Source organism: Atheta coriaria, unplaced genomic scaffold (genome assembly GCF_025399875.1).
Source record: "Atheta coriaria isolate IRGN ID8LTWV9N9 unplaced genomic scaffold, Caltech_Dcor_3.1 hic_scaffold_8_pilon, whole genome shotgun sequence".
NCBI lineage: Eukaryota > Metazoa > Arthropoda > Insecta > Coleoptera > Staphylinidae > Dalotia > Dalotia coriaria.
The window spans coordinates 1,879,462-1,896,886 of NW_027045450.1; the positions used below are offsets into that span (position 1 = coordinate 1,879,462).

The following is a 17,425-nucleotide window of genomic DNA, read 5'->3' on the forward strand; positions in this document are numbered from 1 at the left end:
AATAATGGATCGCTTTGTGGGCCAAGCAAAATAATATATAATTTACATAAATAAAATGTATTTCTGCTCATATAATTTTATTTATAATGATTAATGACTACATGAACATGCATCAACACGTTTGAATGTTGAAAGTGAAATTTTACACAATACAAAAATAGAAAAACGCAAACAACTAACAAACAGTTGAATCAAGTAACAAATTGTAGTAACAAAAATGGAGAGAAGATTCATTGTCCTCGTTTTGATATTATTTGGTCCATTGTTCATAGCATATGTGTCTCTTATCATTTAATCATTTCTAAGAAGTGACGATTTTTGTCACTGACTTTTCAGTCAAAAGTTGGCACAAACTACCATTCTCTGGCCTGTTTTCATTCTTTGTCCACTCCAAGAAAGTCCTGCAACAAGTAAACAATAAAATCATATGTTCTTCCATTTAAAATTCGATTTCTTACTGAGCAACAAACTCCAAAGGAGTCCAAGCTGTAAAATCAGCAGAGGCCATCCATTTCCTGTTCATTGGCGTGTCCAAAGTCACCGGAAGTATAGCAACAACTGTACTTTGAGGTGGCATACCACTCTTATCACCAGCCAGACTTTTTACTAAATGATGAACGGCAGCCTTGGCCATGCCATAGCCCATCATACCCGGTGTTGGATCCAGCGCAGCTTTAGCACCAGTCAAAGCCAATAATCCGCCATCTTTCAAATGACCAGCCGCCATTGCGCTGGAAATCAAACTGCTCCAGACGCTCTGCTTCCACATGAGGTCGGAGTTTTTGATTAAATCCTTGGACGCATTTCCACCAGCCCAACCACCAGCAACACAAATGATAGCATCCAATTTAGAACCATTAAGGGCCTTGGAAACTGAACCTAGGATGGCAGACTCTTGATTTTCCACTTCAGCGTCCTTCTCGACGAGGATGTTAAGATCCGCTTCGGTATTTTCATGTAGATCAATAGATCCTACCCACTTAAACATAAAAACATTAAAATTTTGGGTTATATTCATAATTTCTCAACTTACAAAGTTTTGCGCCTTGAAATGTGCGACACATTTTGATCCCAGAGCTCCTCTACCACCATAGATAACAACTCGACCGGCGTGAGACATTTTTATTGCGTTTTAAGAACAGATATTCACAAATGAAACAATTTTAGGTGCAGTGTATTTAATTAGAACACTTGATATTGTATAGCAATTAGTAAATGAGTGCCGGTCGACTAGATTCAACTCTCCAAGCGCAACAAACCAACTATTACGTGCAAGTTGAAAGAAGTGTTGAAATTCTCATGAATTACGAGGCCGAAGCCGGTATCGCAGTGAATCGAGAGGGGAACGACAGGCAGAGAGAGTAGGACAATTAGATTAAGCTGTGTCTAGAACTATGATGGAGTTTGGTAACCACTGGTAACCGGTGTTCACGCCTCAGCTCCTGCACTCTCCTGGTTGCTAGGAATCTCAGCGAATCAGGCGCAGGTTCACTTGTTGAGTGTTATTGAGTTGCGATATATACATATTTCGAGTCGAGGTTGACTTCTGATAGCCTTTAACGCCTTTTACTTTGTAATAATCGTTCCACGTCACTTCATCCACTCTGATCTAATCGTATTCACGCGTTTTTTTTTTATATTAAATGAATGTATTAATGGAAAATCATACCACTACTATTCCGCATGACCTTGTGCGTGCGAAATTATTGATTTTTCACAAATTGCTCAGTCATTCACTATTCTTACATCTTTAAAGTGATTTAACCAACTGGTTTTTCCAAATTTCTTATAATTACTAAGTCACAAGACGTTTTTATTTCCAAATTGACCATAATCATGTTACCAACAGTCATTAGCTTTACTTTAATTGACTAAAAGTACAATAATTACCTCAATTTGAACCTAACATTGCACGGAATACAATACAATAGTTTTAGCAGAAATACAATTGAGTTTGTTAGTTGTAATACATACATTCACTTAGATTCTTAAACAAAATACAGGTTCATACAACTATTATCACATTGTTCAATTAGGCACTAATGTCAAACGGCTTGAAATCACATCAAGACGCATTCTTACAATTTTAACATGATAGAGATGAGAAAATTTAAAATAAGACTTCATTTAAATGAATCAAGCAGATGTTGGGCGTGGATTACCCTCCCAGGCATCGCGTTCGCTTTGTCTCTGATTACGTTTCTCTTCCTTGGCTTTCCGCAGAGCGTCACGTTCACGTTGCTGTACTTCCCGACTAACTGTGCTCTTCGCCCCTAGAGCGGTGGTGATCATTCTGCGCGCAGCTTGCATTGATGTCTGTGGACGTTTCATTGCAGGTCGCAGCTTTGATGTACGCACTGCTTCCAACGCCATGTGACTTCCTAGTGCAGCTGGGCGCGATTTTATGAAGGGATTTTCAATTCCAAGCGCGCGTTTTGCTACACAGACACAAAACACATAAATTAAAATAAAGTTTTAGTAAAAATTTAACTTTATACCTTGCATAGCTGAACCAAGAACCAAAAGCGCACGTGTTTCAGTCAACCACTTGATATACATCGACTCCTGGTCCATTTCGTTGTAAATCTGCATGATATCAGGCGTTTTGAACGTCGAAGGAAAATCGTAGATTTCTACAATATGCTCAAGTTGATCATTGTTGAGATTTTCATATTCTTCATGGTCATCATCGTCATATTTGGTAATCACAGCTTTCTGAAATTAATATTTTAAATTAACAAATGTTTTTTTTAAGTATTGATAAACTGCGTACATTTTTTTGTACTGTACCATCAGGTGATGACGGTTCTTCGTCGCTGTTGACCAAATCCTCCCATTGATCGACCTGTACCAATTTAATCGGTGATTTTTTGATATTTTTCGCTGAACTGATTTGCAAAACGTCGCACTTCACGTCCATCACTTTCGAGTTACGCGTTTTGGGTGTTTTTGCCTCATCTTTTCGTTTTTTTACGTCTGAATCTAGTGTTTTTACATTTTCTTGCACACTGTCAATGATATTAACTGGTATTTTATTGTTTATGTTTGATTGTGATTCACTTCTTGGTGATTTGATGCACTTGTTTGTTATGTCTTTTATGTTGAGATCAACAAAGTTTTGAAGTGGAATTTCGTCGTTTTCTGAGATATCTATTGCGGAATCGTCCATTATCTACGAAAATATAATGATTTTATTAACATTTACAACAAATCCATGCAAGTATACCTTAATATCTGTAGATTCTGGTATTGGCTTGTTATCAGTTTTCATTTTGTCACAATTATGCACTGTAGGCCTGCAATAAGGAACTTTTATTACAATCTACACTTATCTCATCAGTTTATCACTTTATCACTTAGATAACACGGAAACGTTGATTGTTTTATTAATAATTGAACCCTGCACTCACTCTCTGTGCCTTCTTGCAGGTGGCATGTATAATGCTTGTGCTGGTCTGCCTCTACCTCTGCCAATGGCTCTGGTTTGAGTGCTGGAGACCTCCATTCCTGTAGCAGCTGCTAGCTGGTTGAAGCAGTGGAATGTCTTGAATGGCTGGGAATTACCTGAGAGGAATGAAAGTGAAATGGTTGGCTGGGCCTTACATAACTATGAAATCATAAAAAGCACTTTCTCTTCCTCCACAACACAGCACAACAATGCAACACATTTACTTTTTGATCACAGCCAACATTTTGAGCATGTTTTGAGTGGGGATCTACATCTTTTAGCAAAACAAGCATTAAATCACAGCATTAAATGTTATGCTAAATGTTAAATTATGCTGCTTTCTTCCTGAATGTTCAATTTTTGTATTTTTAGCATACAAGAATGTGAAACTTTTCACATGGCAGCAAACAATTCGTACTAATTGAATATATTCCATCGAATTAATAATAACAGTCGCAATCAGCCGCATTAAACAATTATTAATATGCTTACCTATGCGTGATTTGGTGATAATGAACAAAGCAATGTCAACTTGTAGGTTAAAACGAACTACGTATTTCATGAGATTGTTAGGCAATTAGGGCATTAGGCAATCATATTCATTACTTCTGAATATCTCACTCGCGTTTCTAATGAGCAGAGACGATGTACATCTATTTGTTATTGTTAATAATAAGTCAGTAGGTCCAGCAAGTCACTTAACTGCATACAACGGGAGTAACTGTATCGGTATTACAACGCCGTTACACGGACAAGACGCATTTGTTGAACGAACAACAAATTTCCTGGCTCGCAGGACCGGATTTTCACGTTTTATTTGTAACTAGGTCAAGAAAATATAAAGCTAGATCAAAGGAAAACATAGTAGGTTACCAATAACAGTCTATTTTTTTTATTTACGTCATCATATATTCGATTTATTTCAATTTTTCGCCTAATTAGCATTTTCCAAACTGTGATCAATTGACTTAATCCATTTTTATATAATCAGTATATTTGTAGCTATTATTTGCTCAATTAAAGTACATATTTAATGTATTTAATGTAACCATTATCAACGATTATATCGTCATGCGGCATGACATTAGAAAGTTTATTTGTTATGTTATTACATGTGTTACATAAGTTTTGGCAGTTTATTTTGTTCATATTGGAAGAAACTTTAGTTGGAGGAGGAGGAGGAAGAAAATAAGCAGCCAAATTGCATTTTACCAGCCCTGCTGCCGCATAATTTCGATAGCGTTTGTCTCATAAACAAAAACGATAGAAAGAAACAAATTAATGATTCTTAATCTACGGAAAATTCTCTTTAGTGATAAAACCATGAAAATTTGAGAGGTCACTTAGCGTTTTATTACAAACGTACAACGATATAATTATATTAAAATACAAACGCTGATAAAATCACAAGCTGCCTCTACTTATCAATAAAAACTCTATTTTGTAGTGCGTAGACTGAATTCAATTCTGAACGTGCTCACTATTTCGTCATACTATAGTAAAACCGTAAAACAATCACCACAAACTTTACTGAACAACATTCTTAATAAGTCCCATTAAATTGTCAATATACTCATCGTCCATTTTAATATTAACATTAAAAGAAACAATGTTCTCCTCGTCGTTATTAAAAAGCACGCCTGCTTTCAACGCTTTGTCAAAGAATGTCTCCGCGTCCATGTCGTCCAACTTCAAAACCTTCTTCGGCGATAAAGGATGACTGATAACTTCAAATCCTTCGATATCTGCCAATTTATCATGAATATTCCTAGCGATTTCATGCAGTTTAGTGAACAACTCAGGTGTAGTTTCAAACATATCAATGATACGGTGAGCTACAGCGCTGTGAAGTGGTGGTAATGATGCAGAAAAGCAATATCCAAGTCCGGAAAGTCTTTGGTGTTCGTTGACAAAGTTACTGCCAACGCAGAAACCACCAATTGATGGTATGCCGTATTCTAGACTACCAACAATTAAATCTATGTCGCTCCTCTGTGAAAATTAACAATAAAGTGTTATAATGTTGGATTTTAATGGAAATTGTATAAAAACTTACGTCAACATTCAAATGTTCTGTTACTCCACGACCATTGGAACCAATCGTACCGAAAGAAAGTGATTCATCCAAAAACATGCGAAGTTTATATTTCTCACGGATTTTCATCAGATCCACAAGCGGACACATTTGTCCTGTACGATAGTACAACCCTTCGATGATTAGAAACTTCCTAGCTTTGATTTTCTACAAAATATCACGTAAAACACTTCAAATCATTAAAAAAACTTAAATATTTACTTTATTCTGTTGCCCCTTGTCAAAATCAATCAATTTCTGCTCTAAATCCTTCACATCATTGTGTTTAAAGAAAGTTACTGATGATTTAGCAGCTGCAATGCTCTGAATTGTTGACGATGCTAATTTATCATCACTAAAATGCATTTAAAAGATTAAAATAAAAAGATCATTCTTAATGCGATTCTACTCTGTTACATACCAAAATAACATGTCTCCTTTCTTACAATAAGCAATAATGGCACTAGACATGGTTGATAATGAATAGGAATACAGAACAGTCTCCTCCAGATTCATAAACTCAGCAATTCTTGTCTCTAAATCCAAGTGCAAATCAATTGTGCCATAAAATCCTCTTGGTCCACATGAGCCCACACCATACTTCTTAATACAAGAAGTGGCAATGTTTTTGATTTCCTTACTATCTGTTAAGCATAAATAATCACTCCTGCATAAGTTATTGCTCTGGGTAACATGCTCAGGAATGTTAGGTTCTTTATATGTCTCATTTACAACTGATGCTAAAGGTTCTGGAGTGTAATTTTCAAGTCTAGTTCTTAATTCCTCCTCATTGATGATCAGTTTGACTTTCTTGGTCTTTTTTGAATAAATCATAGCAATAAGAAAGAAGGTGAATATTGTCAGTGGTATCATCATCAGATGGGACAATTTTCCATCCTAAAAATGAGATAAACATGGTAATTTAAGTGTCAATAAAGGTGTATTGTGTAAATTGGTGTAGAAATACTTTATGATTGTCTGGCTTTAACCTAATGTATAAAAAATCATTGAAAATAACTTAAAATTGAGTTTTTGTAGTAATTATGACTAAGTATTGTAGTTCACTTACTTCTATTAATGAAGGCATGATTAAAATTCTAATTTTTGTGGTATGAGTTGACTATTGACTGAATTAAAACTTATCTATGATGACTTCGACAGCGTTTTGCCGCTTATCTATGAGTTGATTCAGTTTTTGTACGCATTGGAAGGAGGAATCACGTTCATGTAGTGCGCACAAGCCAAAATGCGGCAAAATATAGGTTAATATAGGCAACCAGCAATACACCAACCGGAATTACAGGGAATTTGAATCAAAAGTTGCACTTCCGTTTTCCTGAGTGCCATTATTGTTTCGCGCATCAACGAAAGCGTTAGCAGCTCCTCATTAAAACTAATTAATTAAACAAAAAAACAAGTTCAAAGACCTTCAACCGTGTAAATATCCGTCAAGTCCATGAAAGAACATCGCGACGTAGTCAGGTAACACTGAAACTTTAACAATTCTCGAATAATTACGCGGATGCGCAAAGATACAAAAACGCAAGTCATCAGAAGTAAAAAATAAATATTTTATTTCCATGTCTAACAAACGCTTACAATTACTTTTGCTCTTGCGAGGTCTTGGCCTGCGTTAATATAATATTTCCCTGGCCGGGCTTGATCGGAATAATCTGAAAAGTTAAATTTTTGCTTGCGAGCATGTTTTGCGGAACGATCACTGCATTATTCAAAATGCTGGGCGCTAAGACAGTTTTCGAGCTGCTAGCAGTCGACTGCACGGCTAAACTGCTTAGATTCACTGAATTACCCAAAGAAATGTACTGTGTAATTTTGCCCTGCTGTGAAGTTACAATTGTACCGGATTGCACAGTTTTAAAAACTGGACGAATAACACGCGGTTGAATCCTTGTCAATCTTGGTAAAACAATATTATTGTTGAGGATATTGGGTGCGTTCACACGAGCTGTTTTAAGCATATTGGAGTTTATCGATACAAGTTGTCCACTTTTCGTTAAACTCCCAAGAATTAGTTGCTTGTTGGATGATAGAGTTGTAATCGTTCGACTTGTTGCTGTCGTTGTTAACGTTGTTAATGTCGGAGTAAGTGATCCAATCGACGTGGCAATTGGAATTAGTTTACTGGTTGTTGGTAAAACTGTAGTAGGTCGTAGAAGACTCTGTGAATTGGCGATTATCGATCGTTTTCTCCTTAACAACCTAGCAGCATCTTCAGCTGCTGTTGTTGAAGTTATAATTTCTTCAGTTTTCTCTTCTGCAGGGTTTTCTATTTCGAAATCAAGTGAAACAAACTTGCCATCGTATTCTTCTATATTTTCTCCTTCAAGTTTAAACTGTATCTCTGGATCTTTCACTGGAGCTAGTGGTTCCTTCTGGAAAATATCCACTCCTTCGTTTTTCCAATAGTTGAGATAACTAAACTCTTCTTTATTGTCAGAATTATCCTTTGGTGGATCTTTCTCCACCCGACTATACGCATTAAACTTATCATAAAGATAATTCGAGCCTTCTTCTTCGTACTTTTGTTTGCTTACACAACGCTTTCTAAACGCAGGATCCTTGGACATTAATCTCCCACCAAGCCATGCATAATTTAACGGATCGTCCGGTTGATATATCTTAAGATCATAGTCACATGGTAAAAATATTCTCGCGTCAATTTCAAGCCGATCCCTAAATCCAGGAAATAAAGTGTTTCCACCAACAAGGATAACATTCTGCGCTATTTCTGCTTGATACTCTTTAGGACATCTTTTTATTGAGTGTCCAATGCATTCCGCCATCCCAGCAAAGTCATATCCAGGGATAATCGACGGTCTTAACATTACTTCTGGTATTGTAATACGTTCATTATTAAGTCTTAAGATTTGACAGTTTTCTGCTAGTTCATCTGTTGGATTCTCTTGGATATATCCGCGTCGAATGTTGTGAAAATCAGGCAGGACATAATTCTTAACAATTTCGTGTGTGGTCTTTGCTCTGTGCATGTCAGCCTTGAAATTATTCGCCATGAAACACAAATCTTCCTTGACTTGATTAATAACATAAGTTTCATCCATCACATGAAGTTGTCTATAGGAAAGAACATCTTTCAAATAGTTTGTGAGCAGTTTTCCACCGAGATTTATCCGGATTATACCATCTGCATATTTTTTTCCATTAATATAAGGAACAATATGAGTAAAACTGAAGCCAGAATCAACCACAAGACAAGAAGAGTTATCAACAGCTAAAACATCATCATAAAATTACAAAAACAATTGTTTTGTGAGTTAAGAAGCAGTACTTACCTTTAAATTGTTTGTTATATTTGTAATAACATAAATCTGTTGCATTTGCCTTGAATATTGATTTGATATCATATTCCTCAAAGAAAATTTCATCAGTGTATTCCTGAATAGTTTTAAAGTTATAAATTGGCTGTGTGAGCATCACAGTGTTATCATAAATAGGATACTTGTTGAAGGTGTAATCCCAAACATTTTTCTGGATATCAAACTTTGTAATGTATCCTTTTTCATGAGGATACATGTAATACAAGCCTGAGAGGTCTCTGCAGTCTTCAATTTGGTCTGATACAAACACTCTCTTCCTTTCTGATTTTGCTTTCATAATACAGTTTGGTAAATTTCTACAAAACACAAAATAGAATATAATTTCTATAGTTTTTGCAATATACAAAATATTTACAGTGGTTTCTTGTCTGTGCTATATCCAACTTTGATAGAGTATCCTCCATTGTCTAATATCAAAGCTTTAACTGAAATTATAGAGTTTAATGGTTTAAATTATCAAAAACAATCAATAGAAACTTACCAGGTGAATCTTTCCCTGAGAGACCCGCGCCTGCAACTTTAGAACGCTTGCGATAGTTTCGTTGCTCATTGTAACACTTGGCGTCTATCCGCGAACGCTTTGCAGCTTCCATTTGGAAAACACTTTTTAAAATTACTCTTCCGGCAATATTAAAATAATCGAGTTATTGGTAATGTTTTTCTATTGGATTTAACCTTTAAGCAATGTTTTGATAGCGGTTGTCACTTAGTTGAATTGTTTTTGTTAAGATGTCGCTACGAGTACTAAAACAAGACTAAAATAAAACAAGTTTTTTATGTTTTGACGAATCTGACTCTTTGCAATGTAAACAAAAACATTGTTTACACTTCATACCAAACAATACTCCTTTGTTTTGGTAATAAAAACTTGTTTTCCATGACTAATTGTTATTAAAATGTTTAGAGTACAATTCGTAAACGCCTAGTATACTAAACATCCTTGAAAAGCCTTGACAGCACTGATTCAAGTGCTTGTAGCATGTAATTATGTGCTGCGATTAGTTTACCTTACGTTTTAAGGTAGTTTAACGTGATTCTATCGGTAGACTATCGTCTCCTCGTGACGACGATAATTCCACGAGTGCGGGTGTCAATAACGTTACAATTCTAACCACCGCGCTTCTTTGTTGCTCTTTGTTTTGCTTGCTGACAAGCCTATTCTTCATTGTTTACTTCTTCAATCATGTAGTGGTCAATTTCTTCCAATGATTGCCAAAGGTTGCCCGAAATGCGACCAGCAGGTAAACAAAACCACGATCGAATAATATTCCTAACTGATGAATGAATTTTGAAGGTCCCTGTAGCATGCAAAGCATGTCCTTGTGGCCATTCTTTCTTTAATGCTAGAAAAACAGCAAAAGTCACTTCTATTGCCAATCCACAAGACGATATACGTCGACGCACGCAGCGCGTACGTCGAGAAAAACCAGATTATTATGATGCATTGGAGTATGATAAGCAGGTCAAAAAGGTATTAAGTAATAAGTCCACAGTTGGCAAATATTATAAATGAAATTGTAGACAAAAACCAGGCACAGTGAATGTGATAATGATGAAGATGGTATAGCACGGCGTGAATTATCGAAACCAAAAAGAAAAAAGATGAAAAAAGAGGAGGATGATGATGATGATATCATGGCAAATCTAAGCCCAGAAAAACACCTGCAGTGTTCATTGATTTTAGAAGAATTAAACAGGAAAATGCAGGTAGTCACATGGAAACCTTCAGATTAAGGTTGAACGTCATCTTGAGATAGTATAGTTCTTAAAGAAGATCTCAGTTGATTCGCCAATATGTGAAAACAATGTTTTATATTGTTTTCTACTCATGGGTAATGTGTCATTTGTAGAATTAAGTAAAGTAATCAATAATGGTGTGCAATTTACGAATAAAAAGTCATAACATACATTAAACTTTATAATATATTATACAAATGGTAACATAAGTACAACTTATCATTTAATTAATTTATTAACATAATGGGCATGGGAATTCACACCACACGTCGTCACTTACATAGAAAACTTGCAGTATTAGTCATATTATTAACCCTGAAGTGGTCCAATTATCTAGTTTGTTTGAAAATAATTCTCTTCTTGCGTTTCGTCAACGCATTGTGCATCATTCAAGCTCTACCGCTCTTGAATGTTTTTGTTAAAGGCATCAGCTGTGCAGCAATCATTGTAGTTATCTAAGTACAGTACAATATTGCATAGATCACTAGAGTCAGTTTCAATACACAATTGACTTGAGCTAAGTCTTCACCATCGTCATCATTTAAATACAATATTTGTTCACTAGCCGCGACATTTCATAAATTAATCGAAAAATTATCAGCGAAAACCCAATACCCGAGCCGTACATCGTCAGTAACTAAAATATGGTTAACTTTATAAATAAAAATAAATGTTAAGTTAAGAAATGGAAGTTCTGGTACATATAAATACGGTAAAACTTGCATGTTTGCATAAATCTGCAATGGGAAGACAAGAAAAGCTTGGTAAGTTTAAGAAATAAGCTATTCTTCTTCGATAGCCTCGTCGTCGTAGTCATTTTCTGCATTTTCTACGACTTGCTTGCGTTTTTTAATAAACGGCACAAAGCCCCAGATAGCAGCACCTACGATCAGTACCATTCCGAGACAGAAGAATAGTGATACGTAGGATTTTGTACTTTCGAACCATATACCACAAATGGGTGGTCCGATCAATTGTAGAATTCCGTTGACGAATAACGAAATCCCATACGTTGATTGCAGGCGTTCTGTGCCTAACATATCGGCCATTATCACGGCCGTCACGCCTACGTACATACCCGACGCGAGTCCGAAACACGAACAAAATATGCAAATCATAACATAGCCTTCGAAAAACGGTAATATGGCTAATGATATGCCTGATACAAGAAGGCCTCCGATGAAATACCACTGTTTCGGGATAAGATTTAAATCGGACAGGGCGGAACCACCAATGCGACCCACCAGGTCCAACGCAGAGACCACGGAGAGTAAAAGCGCGCCTTGGTTTTTATCGTAGTTGAGCGCGATGGCGAAGGACGGCAGGAGAATGATGAAGTTCGTGTAGCTGATTGCGTTCGTCGAGTTAGAGATGAGAATAATGAGGTAGAGCGGGTCTTTTAGGAGACTTAAGTCAAAGAATTTCTTCTTTTGGTCAACAGGGGCTTTAGTTTGCCCATCAGATGCTTTGGTTTGCGTAGAACGCAAACTGAAAGAAGAGGCGAAGATTTCCGGTTGGAGGGTAAGTGTACTGCCGTGGTAGGGAGTGGAGATATATTGGAATGAGCTTGTGGATGGACTACGACGCGGGACTCTTCTCCTTGTACTGGTTTGTCTACTGTGCGGATACTCTCCAAGGCCGTTCATTCCTTCCGGGAGCGCGGCCAATGCAGTAGCACTGTTGTTGCTGTGCATATTCGACACTGCAACACCAGATCTCACCCGGGTCATCTCATTCCTAGGCGCACCAGGCATGGAGATTTTCCTTTCGCGCCCGAACGCATGATTTCGATAATTAGGTACCGCCACACTGGAAACACTGCGGATGAACTTGTTCTGCGTGATATCCGTGTTCTCAACGAAGGAGTCATTGCGGTTTAAATGCAGTGATGAGCTATCATCGCCTGTGATCATGAACTTGGGTTTCAAAGGTTCCTCTTCGGGATCCTCTTCGATTTCGTTATCCTTTTCATCTCGAGGTACCCTTTTCATGTGGTCCTCTACAGGGTGGTATAGAAGCGCGGCTGCTAAGACATTCAGAGTAATACCACCCATCAAAAGGACAGCACCTCTAAAAAAACATTTCAAAAATCATTTTTTATGTTTGGTAAGCATTTGATGGTTATACCTATAGTCGTAGATTTCTAAAAGTACGCGTAGCAATGGCGGTAAGATGATTGAACCAATCGCCGACCCGGAAATGCATAATCCATTAGCAAGTCCACGATAACGCACAAAATAGCTGGTCACGATGTACACCGTAGGCGGAAATGATAACCCAGCGCCCGTACCGACCAACACGCCGTAACTGTAACAAGTCACCAAGAATTTATTCATAATAAACGCAATGCCCACAAAACGATCTCGTAGATAATCTTATTTTAATCGTAATGTGTGTGGTGTACATTTAGCGGAAGATTAGAAAGCGAAAGATGCACACATGATGCTTATAGATATGTCCGAGAAAGGGGTGTACATACCTAAGGTACAAGAACGTAACTGAATTGGCAAAATAACTTAAAATCATTCCTAAAGCTGCACATGTACCTCCCAATATGGTGACGGTGCGATATGAATATTTCAGCGATAGTATACTAGAGACCGGGCCTGAAAATAAAAATATTTTTGTTTAATTTTTGCGAAAAATGTAGGAATTAGAGTGGATTACCTAAAGAGCTGTATAAAAAGTAACAAAGGGCTGGGATCCATGCGGCTGTGGCCGGTGACGCCTGGAAAACTTCCAAAAATTCCACGAATAACACGCCGAAGGATTTCACAGTGCCTGGAACAAGGACGTTAACCATCGTTGCTCCCAACAACACCAACCAACCCCAGCCACCGTCCGGCGGCACCAGCTTCCAATCTTTTTTGTCATTGTTTTTGATTACAATCGCCACTTCTGGAAAAGAAAACAGAATTTCGTCATTAGTGCTACAAGCTACAACCTTCAGCACATAAAAATAAAATAAATCGTAAATCGGTAACAAACTTCAAGGATAGTCTGGTTGCCATGACAACCAAACGATCGAAAATATGCCGCACAGTTATAACTTATAACATTAGCGATAGCTTATCAGCAACAAAAAATATTACTTTACGTAGAAGGTAATAATTTAAAAGTTTGAAATTGCAGCGGCGAAAATGATATTTGATCAATTTCAACGCCCATTGTTCGAAAGTTACGTCGATCAGATATGAAAGAAACATATTGTGATTTTAATCAGTGGCCTGATTCGGAAAGGAAATTGCGAATTGTAAATTCGCTGACTCTCGAACGTCAACAGATAATCTGTTGCGACGAAAACAAGTGCACGAGCAAACACACGCGGCTATCGAAGTCGAAGGAAAGCGAAATTATGTACATAGCCGCCTTCTGAGGCGTTCGACGTATCTACAATTACGGCACGTCCACAGTCGTGAAACAAAAGGCTCATTAAATCTACGTACGCGTCGTGGAAACCTTGAATTCGCCACGACAATTACATATTATGAGTGGAGACATATCATCTACACTTAGACTCGTACCGGTTACGGTCAGTTTCAGAAAAGTTTAAATAAGCAAAAAAACGAAAAAATAAATCAGGTACAAAAAGCACACAAAGTGAACTTAAACGTCCTTGAAATGTGCTTAAAGTGATGAATTTTTGCAATAGTTATGATATGCAAATATTTGCAACACGAGCGCGTCCACGAGATGGTTCATCGAAACGTGAGATAACCTCTACGTTTCCTCCATGTTTTTTATTGCATTTTTCTGTTGCATAACTTCAAACAAAGCAATCTCGGTAATTATTCACACATGAACACGACTCGTGACGATTTTATGACTGGAATATTCATTAGATACCAGTCGACAGGCGTTTTTTTATTGGTACAAATAAAAAGTTAATTTTACAAAGTAAAAAATGGTGAAATTAAATCACTATCGATGTGTTTTGGTCGAAACTAATGACGCGTAAGCATGACACGTAATGAAACATCATGTCATCGCTTGTTTACTAGCATTTACTACGCGCAATGTTGCAATCATTGCAATTGAAAGCATTGCAAGCACGACTGGTTCGTTCACCCTTCGGACACGTCAATGTGTAATGATGGCAGATAGCAATCGATAGTTACATGTAAATATATCAGGGTGAGTTGCATCCGGAAATGTAACTAAAAGACAGGATTCTATCTGTTTGCAGCTGTTGCAACGTTGGCACGTGGGGACCTGAGTTTCGTGGTGAAAATCAATAACGCCATATGATTCGCGTAGCCGGAGTTCACCAAGTAAATGTAATTTATAAATTGAGAGCGAAAGTAATGTTATCTGCACTGTATGGTTTAGTTTTTATTGTTTTTTCTTTTATTTCTCGCGAATGACATGTTTGAAGTGTGATCTGAATCAAGTAACTCATAACTTGTAGTAGAGTTGTACTTGTGGCGAAATGTGTAAATAATGCTTCACACAACCCGCGCATAAATCGCAATTTCGTTTATCTAATCAGTCATCTAATGTTTGTTACTCGTAATGAATTATGCCGCATGTAAATGCCAACCTTGATTCGGTTTAATTTCTAATTTGAGGCCAATTTAGAGGCGCAAAAAACGCGCTCAATTTTGATCTCAAGGATTACGGATAATTACACTTTTTGTGGTCTTGTAATTCTTGTTAAAATAGGGTTAACGAACCAAATGTCTGCAACGCATCTGTTTTCGCTGGAAAATGTGAAAATAAAAGATTTTATTCGGTCTGTTGGCTTCGTAGGTTTATTGATTCGTGTTTAACGATCACCAAAATACATTTATCACAGTGATAAATTGACAACAAATGACACATTCACGGTCGACAATGGCATTAGCAATTGGTAAACACGAAATTCTTCGCTAGTTATGACTAGAAATAGGCATGCAAACACAGTGGGCTAATTCTTCGTACAAATAACTCGATTTACTCACAGAGTAAACATCTAGACCATTCGTGCATTGTCCAAAATGTAAGCATAGGTAAATAATCAACAATATAATTTGCCTCGACGCCGCTACAATTCATTCTCGTGCGTAGTTCAAATTAATTTCCTGTCCTAGAAACGATACAAACCATACATCAATACAAATAGGCTCGGCCGCCATCATGGTGCAACTCGTGCCATTTTCAGACGTTGCGACATTGTTTTGTTTTTGGCGCTTGAATTAAAGCGTGAAACTTTTAATTAAAATCAACACTGTGGCAAATTCCACAATTATTAACGTAAAATTGAACGCAATTGAAGCGCTTCTGGACGTTTCCGATTAAGACTGACAGTTGGGAGTGTTGTGTGTGGTCCGATTCGCTTTAATAATAAATAATCAGACGCTTGGTTTTATTGGACGCAATCAAAAGGCGACACTGGCACAGCGTTTGCTTTCATTATCTATCTGGTTTCATGTGTTGATCGCTATGAGTCACATGCAGTCATTTCCTACGCCAGTTTTTCCACTCAAATTGGTCTAATCCAGTTTGTACAGCTATAGTTTCTGGTTACAATTAAAATTGGTGTTAAATCACAAGTTCACATCATCTACGGACGCGCATATTAGGTCAAGGAGAATTTCATGTATGTGTTTAACTCATCCAACTTTCGACATGTTGTTAGACTCGTTTGAATTGCTAATTTAAGTCGTTAAAGTTCAAAACACAAATGAAAGTTTTTAAAAACCTTAGTAATCATAAACATAGTATTTATCGGAAATAAATAGATTGGATACAAAGAGAAAATATAGGTAGAATGAGTGCGGAAATGAAATATCTGCATCTGTTTCCAATTCCAAATTAAATTATCGTGCGTGCTGTGCCATTTATAGAAATAGAACGTGTTTTGCTTTGTGAACTACTGCAACACACACGCTTTATTTAGATTTTTATAGTGTTTGCACTCAAATTAAATTTTTTCATTAAAAATTATGTTTTCCGTCACGCGAGGAATTTGTGAATGATTTCTACAATAAATCATTTTAATTTTGTTCATTGCGTGATTGCCATAACTAGGTATTTGTTTAATTTATTTATTAATGTTTTATGCGCATACCTTTTTTATGTTTGCCATTTTCTGTCTTTTTGACGATTTGCACATTCTTGTCGTCCTTGTTGGCGGCGGTGTCGAGGAGGCGGTCCTGCACACCGTTGTCGACTTTCGCTGGCGAACTCATTGCTTCACCTTTTGCGAGGAAACCACAACGCGCGCACTCACAACACACGAACACTGTGTTCTTCGTGTCAATTAGTAGAGATCATGCCAATCATGTTCACAGCGGCGATCGATTGAGAATGTTAACGATCCGCGTGTCGGCACTCCAATCGCGCCAGTAATCGGGAGTCGACAACTTTACTTCACAGACGATTGCGTTATCATATTGGTAACCACAGTCACCACGTGCCGCGGGGAGTGAACGAAATCACACACAGCACACAACTCTATTAAACGTTCGTTAAAAACCGTTGATTTAACATAATAACGCTCAGGCTACAATGTAGTTTAAAAGTAGTTAATACTTTAGTAATTCCATTCACTTTTGTTTTTTAATTTTCGGTAATTATAGCGCGTGTTTGCGGTGAATTTATGTCCTTTTGGCACAGAAATAAAATGTATGGTGGTGGAGTTTCCGGTCGCGCGGGCGGCGTCGTTCTGGCGTTTTTTCGACGACCGGCATCGCCGTTTTGCGGGTTTGAAAGCGACGAGAACGCGAAGCTGAACACGCGCAGCCTGCGACTGATTGAACGCACTGAACGCAGAACGCCTGCTGGCCTGCTGTCTGCCTGCCAGCGCGACGCCAAACGCGGCGTGTCCTG

At 37.4% G+C, this 17,425-nt stretch overlaps 6 protein-coding genes across 7 annotated transcripts; 1 reads left to right on the forward strand and 5 right to left on the reverse strand.

The window, feature by feature from the left end:
- Positions 1-60: 60 nt before the first annotated feature.
- Dhpr (dihydropteridine reductase) lies at positions 61-1,466 on the reverse strand. The gene is made up of 3 exons (XM_065310424.1): positions 1,034-1,466; positions 459-979; positions 61-401 (listed from the first exon to the last, which is right to left on the reverse strand). The coding sequence occupies exons 1-3, from the start codon at positions 1,118-1,120 to the stop codon at positions 302-304; spliced, it is 708 nt and encodes a 235-aa protein (XP_065166496.1). The 5' UTR covers positions 1,121-1,466; the 3' UTR covers positions 61-301.
- Positions 1,467-1,782: 316 nt separating this feature from the next.
- LOC135797861 (coiled-coil domain-containing protein R3HCC1L) lies at positions 1,783-4,306 on the reverse strand. Of its 2 annotated transcripts, none has more exons than XM_065310422.1 (6): positions 4,152-4,306; positions 3,411-3,564; positions 3,227-3,296; positions 2,774-3,172; positions 2,499-2,715; positions 1,783-2,438 (listed from the first exon to the last, which is right to left on the reverse strand). In XM_065310422.1, the coding sequence occupies exons 2-6, from the start codon at positions 3,503-3,505 to the stop codon at positions 2,137-2,139; spliced, it is 1,083 nt and encodes a 360-aa protein (XP_065166494.1). In that variant the 5' UTR covers positions 3,506-3,564; positions 4,152-4,306; the 3' UTR covers positions 1,783-2,136. The 2 variants fall into 2 exon arrangements, with proteins under 2 accessions (XP_065166494.1, XP_065166493.1); XM_065310421.1 differs by having other exon boundaries at positions 3,941-4,223.
- Positions 4,307-4,778: 472 nt separating this feature from the next.
- Spt-I (serine palmitoyltransferase subunit I) lies at positions 4,779-6,753 on the reverse strand. Its single transcript, XM_065310420.1, has 5 exons — positions 6,592-6,753; positions 5,944-6,419; positions 5,745-5,877; positions 5,505-5,690; positions 4,779-5,440 (listed from the first exon to the last, which is right to left on the reverse strand). Exons 1-5 carry the CDS (start codon positions 6,607-6,609, stop codon positions 4,976-4,978), a joined length of 1,278 nt encoding a protein of 425 aa, XP_065166492.1. The 5' UTR covers positions 6,610-6,753; the 3' UTR covers positions 4,779-4,975.
- A 319-nt stretch (positions 6,754-7,072) lies between these two features.
- On the reverse strand, positions 7,073-9,782 carry Arp6 (Actin-related protein 6). The gene is made up of 4 exons (XM_065309071.1): positions 9,360-9,782; positions 9,234-9,303; positions 8,834-9,174; positions 7,073-8,772 (listed from the first exon to the last, which is right to left on the reverse strand). The coding sequence occupies exons 1-4, from the start codon at positions 9,469-9,471 to the stop codon at positions 7,124-7,126; spliced, it is 2,172 nt and encodes a 723-aa protein (XP_065165143.1). The 5' UTR covers positions 9,472-9,782; the 3' UTR covers positions 7,073-7,123.
- A 62-nt stretch (positions 9,783-9,844) lies between these two features.
- LOC135796946 (UPF0547 protein C16orf87 homolog) lies at positions 9,845-10,792 on the forward strand. The gene is made up of 3 exons (XM_065309073.1): positions 9,845-10,119; positions 10,173-10,349; positions 10,400-10,792. The coding sequence occupies exons 1-3, from the start codon at positions 10,084-10,086 to the stop codon at positions 10,610-10,612; spliced, it is 426 nt and encodes a 141-aa protein (XP_065165145.1). The 5' UTR covers positions 9,845-10,083; the 3' UTR covers positions 10,613-10,792.
- On the reverse strand, positions 10,784-17,375 carry hrm (solute carrier family 16 member hermes). The gene is made up of 5 exons (XM_065309072.1): positions 16,665-17,375; positions 13,283-13,513; positions 13,095-13,221; positions 12,743-12,922; positions 10,784-12,685 (listed from the first exon to the last, which is right to left on the reverse strand). Exons 1-5 carry the CDS (start codon positions 16,783-16,785, stop codon positions 11,398-11,400), a joined length of 1,947 nt encoding a protein of 648 aa, XP_065165144.1. The 5' UTR covers positions 16,786-17,375; the 3' UTR covers positions 10,784-11,397.
- Between the last annotated feature and the right edge of the window lie 50 nt (positions 17,376-17,425).